At 35.4% G+C, this 5808-nt stretch overlaps 1 protein-coding gene across 3 annotated transcripts in view; it reads right to left on the bottom strand.

Moving 5' to 3' along the window:
* The window catches only part of LOC117105926 (protocadherin Fat 4-like), a 46726-nt gene that overhangs the window by 34404 nt on the left and 6514 nt on the right, over positions 1-5808 (bottom strand). Inside the window, exons 5-8 of one of the 3 annotated variants that reach the window (XM_033247231.1) lie at positions 5593-5646; positions 5076-5168; positions 4036-4134; positions 2527-2634 (exon numbers count right to left, since the gene is read on the bottom strand). In XM_033247231.1, the coding sequence (XP_033103122.1) occupies positions 2527-2634; positions 4036-4134; positions 5076-5168; positions 5593-5646 (354 nt within the window). The remainder of the gene's footprint in view (positions 1-2526; positions 2635-4035; positions 4135-5075; positions 5169-5592; positions 5647-5808) is intronic. The other 2 variants (XM_033247233.1, XM_033247232.1) reach the window with 2 other exon arrangements.

Below are 5808 nucleotides of genomic sequence, written 5' to 3'. Positions count from 1 at the left end.
TTCAGAAGTTCGGAGATTTAAATTGAACGCAACTCCAGCAAACCATGACTTTACGATGGCACACATAAGAATGGCAAACATCGATAAAAATCCGGCTGCCGTCTCAACTTTCACTGGCCTTTGGCTGAATGTTTGAAAGAATGTACCAACCGTTAACGAAACTGGTCGCCATCTACCTAGAGCAAATGGTGCCACCAAACGAAGCTAAAGTTTTGCGACTTAATCCACCAAATGTAGATAAAGTTTTGCGACTTAATCACCTAATTGTGGATTGTGTGGTTAGTAAATTCCATAACCATACTGTTCATAGCGCACACTAAACTATGTGCTGTTGGAGCATTTTGGGGAAATTGACTCTTCTTTTTTCCATCCCAAACAAAATATTATTAATAAATCAACATGGTCCATCTCAGTCATCATAGCTAGTCACAAAATTAGGCTAGGAAGTTTGTTTTCAACAGCAGACACACACTACAGAACGGAGTGCATCAAAACGAGTATTTGTTAATTTTTAGTGATAAAGAATCATGAAACATCCTAGAATAACTGACTTCTTTTCGTCCGCTGTTGCAAAGAAGAAAACAACAGATAGTCCTTTAAGGTGGGTTATTGATTTCAAAATCAATTAGCCTAGCCTAGATGTTGACTAGCTAGGTTTCGAGACAGAATTATACCCGATGACAAACTAGTGTAGGCCTAAGTACAGTAGGACGTACTACAGGTACTAGGCCTACGCTTTTGTTGTAAAAGTTGAAGTGCATGTACATAGGCCTATATTAAAAAAAAACAAAAAACATTTTGTTAAGTATTTATTGGTTGGATTGGGACCGAGGCAGACAGGCCAGCTTTACTGTCGAAAGTCCTGGAATTAGACGATGACGTCAGTGCACGTTTACAAACGCCATTGATTAGAATGAATTTCGTTTTTTTTTTTATGAAAGATAGAATTTATCGAACATTTATCTATATAAAAACAAGATTAATGTTGTAGAAATTGTATTTCTAAAGATGCATATAATTCATACTTCATTTGGCAGACAATAAATATTCAGGAAGATATAATAAAAACGATTATTAATTCTAAAATGTGCATCAAATCTCAGCTACTATTAATCAGTACTGTATGTAGCCTATTATGTTTAAAGTCTTAAAATAATAATTTCAAATTAGGCCTAGTATACTGTATAACAAATAATTGTATTAAAGTTTAGGTTCTCATGATGTCAGATAACGCATTGAATATGATGCTATATTTTGGGCTCTGACTTAATTTAACGATTTCCCTGTCAGTAGTAATGACAATATTTGTTCTTTTTTTAGCCAATTAGTAAAATAGTACTATTATTTTCAGTGTACAAAATGAGAGTCAAGAAGATGTAGTAGAAGAAGAATAGAAAGAGGAAGAGGAGGAAGAAGAAGAACTTAGCTTTTCTTTTTTTTTTTTTATAATAATAAATGTGTTGAGTATATTGATACTGATTATGCGATTTCGGTGTTATTTAAACATGCCAATTCTCAGAAAATATTTTCTAATTTTATTATATTACCACTTTTTTATTACATAGATCTTTTTCAAAACACAACTGCTTTTAAAACATCATATAGACCCATTAAACACAAAAACTGCTCTGGCTTCGGGGCCTTCGCCCCCGACCCCACCATGGCCCTTAGGCAGGCCCCTGGACCCTACGTCCAGTGAACCTCCCTTGAAATGACCTGGCTACGGGCCTGAGAGAGGTCCTTAGCAGCTTAATAATCATTCTAAAATGACAGGGGCTGAAATGAACCATAGTATCAAGGTGACCCCTGTTCTTACGAAAGATGTAATGGGCTCTTAAAAGGGCACACAAGCCAGATGTATACACTGGATTTCCATTTTAAGTCCTTGTCCAAGAAGACTTGGTTCTACCAACCACACCCCGGGTGAGGAGTGCCTAGAATCAGTGCTAATTTTAAGGCTGTAGCTAGCCGCGCCCCTGCCTCACTGCTCGGCCACTCGACTCACAAAATCTCTATAATCATTTAAATTTAAAAAACTATTTCAGGCAGACACTATCCCAATAAATCTAGGATTCATCTCCAAGACGACAAAAACCTCAAATGCAACATGAAGAAAAATTAGCCCTGCGCCAATAAGGAGTTGTTCATTCAGTAGCCCTCGGTCTGCTGATAAAACGGCTAGTTCATTTGATACTGGACCATTGTACTTTCGAGAGAAGAAAGTTTGGAGGAATTAACAAACCAACAAAAATGGCAATAAAATATGCAGTTAACCATATGGAGTATTTTGCAAGCTTCAGCGGTGAGTATTTGAGTTACTTGGCCTATTATGAGCTGAACCTGAACTTAATCTATTCCTAGGCCAGTTTTATGCTGGCCTTCGAAAGGAGGATAGCGTCCTTGTTTTCGAAGAAGAACATTCAGACAATCTGGAGATACAGCTAGGTGTTGAATAAAACAAATAATGAATGTTTCTTATTCGTACAATGGGATAGAGTACAACAGAGTGAGTGCTTTAAGTCTTACCGTTGCAATTGCTTCCAGAGCGTAATCAACTGTAGTTTCATAGTCTAATGATGTTGAGTCATTCACTATCAGTGTGCCATCTTCTAGCATCTCAAAGACATTTAACCCCTGTTGATAAAGGGTATATCAAACACATTAATTTCAATTTACGGTACCGCTATCAGCATTCACACTATTCTAGGAAATTCTTATACATTTCCTTCTATTATGTTAATTAAACATTATTTTAATTAATCAAGGGAACTATTACAATTCATTATTGTTTGTTCAAAGAAGAACTTTTTAAAGACTTGGTTTAAGCCCATAAGTTTTATGATTAACATCATCAATTTTCAACAGATAAGGAAAAACAAATTGTTTGATTATGATTCATAAATAAGCATTCACTACAGAAAAAGTCTGATCAAACTTGCAGGTTTAGTCCAACAAGCACAATCTGACAGACAGTATCTATAAGTGAGCAAATCCAGATTTTAAAATTTTAATAAACAACAATGATATGTTTATTTCGAGTTGATTGATCAAGTTCCTAGTCCACACATCAAGCACCCTGAGCGCCCAATATTTGGATATGTGCGCTATATAAAACTACACTATTATTATTATTATTATTATTAAAATGTAAATTAAGTCCAATGAAAGATAGAAAGCCTGTATTATAATAATAATTATATCAGGAATTTATAAGGCGCCAATTCCCAAAAAAGATCAAAGGCGCACTATGCAAGTGTGATACCCTCGGAGAACAATATGGTCTTAATTTGCGATTTAAAGTTGCAGAGATTAGAAGAAGTAGTTATATTAATAGGAAGCTGGTTCCAAAGAAAAGCAGAGGCCAAGGAGAATGAGCATTGACCATAGGTTTTGGTTGAATATTTGGGAACAGAAAGGAGATTTCGAGAAGATGAACAGAGACAGCGAGATGGAGTATACTTAGTAAGCAGGGCATTCAAGTAGGATGGATGACTAGAACATATCGCTTTGTAGGTGAGAACTAACAATTTAAAAACAATTCGTTGTTTAATTGGAAACCAGTGAAGTTTATGAATTGGGGAGAAGCGTGTGGTCATATTTCAGCGCCCCTCTGCATATCCTAGCAGCAGTGTTCTGGGTGCGCTGGATACGTTTAACGAGTCCTTCAGAGATTCCAAAAAGTAGAGAGTTACAAAAATCAAGCCTAGATGAAATTAAAGCATGCACAAGTATTTCAGTAGATTTCAAATCTAGTATTCCACCAGGCGAATTCATTTGTGCAAATTGAAAATGTCGGTTCAACAACTTTTACCTGTATATTCTCTTTTGAAGGACGACCTCTAATAATTTATATTACCTTTCAAGGTAGGATTCTGTTTCCCCAAAAGTCAGACCTTTTGTTGTTCTATATTATTTTTTTCAAACTACAGGCTTTACATTTAAAAGTCAAATCAGTGTGTCAAACACAAAAGAAATGCATATATTGGCAACTCAAAACAACCAAAAAAACAAGTTTTAAAATAAATTAATTTTTACCTCTGAATCTGGTGAGAGAGAATATTTTATTTCTCCATTGGCCCCAGAATCTCTATCAGTTGCACTTACTTTGTCAACCACCACACCATCGGTAGAATCCTATGAGGCAAAATGTTTGACACATTGGCTAATAAAAAAGGATCCACTAATTACATTCCATTCCAATAAAACAAAAAGACATTTTGAGAGTCAACGTTTCAATCTACTTCATCGTTTAAAAAAATACAGAGAATTTTGAACTCATCAAGCACATCTCATTAAGCACTGTGAGGTAAAAACTGCTATCACCATCATCACCTGTACGCCAATTGTCGTTAGACATTGTACATACCACCAACTAGTGAGTCGGGTGTGTGTCAAGTGTTGGTTGGTGTCCACAATATTTCTGAGGTTCCCTTCAATTAATTTTACCCATATTTTAACTGGCCCTTTAACTTTCCTGTAACTTTCATTTAGCAGTAATTTCGCTGGAGAATCTTATGCGAGTCTTATTAGGTGCCCATACCATTTTATTCTCACCTTTGAATACAACATCTCCATTTTTCTACCTTTATCATTTCATATTTGCTGATTAGTAATTCGGTAATTTGCATTGAAAGATGTCCATGTCTAAATGCTCAAATATTATTATTATAATTATCAACACACAGTGGCAGCACCAGCTGGGGGCAGGGGAACATTTGGCCCCCAGATAATTGTCTTGTTCCCCCCCCCAGTTTTCCCCCTCCAATAATGAAGAAAAACCACAATTTGTTGGGGAGAAAAACAATTATATACAGTATGTATTTTCTATATATTAGTAGACTATCTATAAAAATGATTACATAAGCCTCTGAAACCCCTAAATTGTCATATTTTTCACTTTTAAAACGTTTTGAGTGACGCCCAACCACGCCCACTTTAGGCCACCCCAGCATATTACCCCCCTCCCTAAAATGTTACCTTACCCCTCTCCCCAGATTTCAGATGCTGGCGCAGCCACTGTCAACACTGCAGGATCTTCATTGTTATTACTTTTAAAAAATTCTGAAGGGACTTACCTCTGGTAAGTAAAATGTGTAAAGTACTTCTTCAAACACAGGAGGTTCATCATTAATGTCATTTAAATATACTTTGATATTTGATGCAATAGTCTGTAAAAAAAACCATACAAATCTTATGAGTATTTTAAAGGTGTAGTCTCATGTATTTATGTGATTATGTGACTGCACATATCTAAAATGAGAATAATGTCACACTCAGTGGAATATTTGAAATGGGGGGGGGGGTTTGATGAGGGGCGCAAAGGTGAAGTGGGAAATTGAAGTCATGGGGCGCTGGCTCACAAAATAAGGTGATAGGTGATTTTAATTTAACTTGAGCTTAATTTTTTGCTTTTAATTTTTTTTAATGAGGGCTGGGGCTCACAGAGGTTTAAGAGTTATTTTCTGCCTAATTCTAATGTAGGTTAATGCTTATGCATTACCCTTACAGTTATCAATATCATTATAGGTTTCATTATTATCATTATCTTTATTACCATTATATAATTACTACAAAAATTAAATATCAACTTACCGGTGTTAAACTTCCATCTAATAATCTCCATGTTATCATGAATTGATTTTCTGCCTACAAAAAAAGTTCAAATTAAATAAACTTATTTTCGAAAATTAATGGTAGTAAATTAGTATTTTGAGGATTGGCAAACATACTATTAAGTTGCCTTTACTGACAGCATCCACTGAACATCAGTTCTCATTAATCAGTGCACCATAAACACAATATCATGTG

Source organism: Anneissia japonica, unplaced genomic scaffold, assembly GCF_011630105.1.
Source record: "Anneissia japonica isolate Jap-2015-1 unplaced genomic scaffold, ASM1163010v1 scaffold288153_len396733_cov185, whole genome shotgun sequence".
NCBI lineage: Eukaryota > Metazoa > Echinodermata > Crinoidea > Comatulida > Comatulidae > Anneissia > Anneissia japonica.
This window is presented reverse-complemented; position numbering and strand designations above follow the sequence as displayed.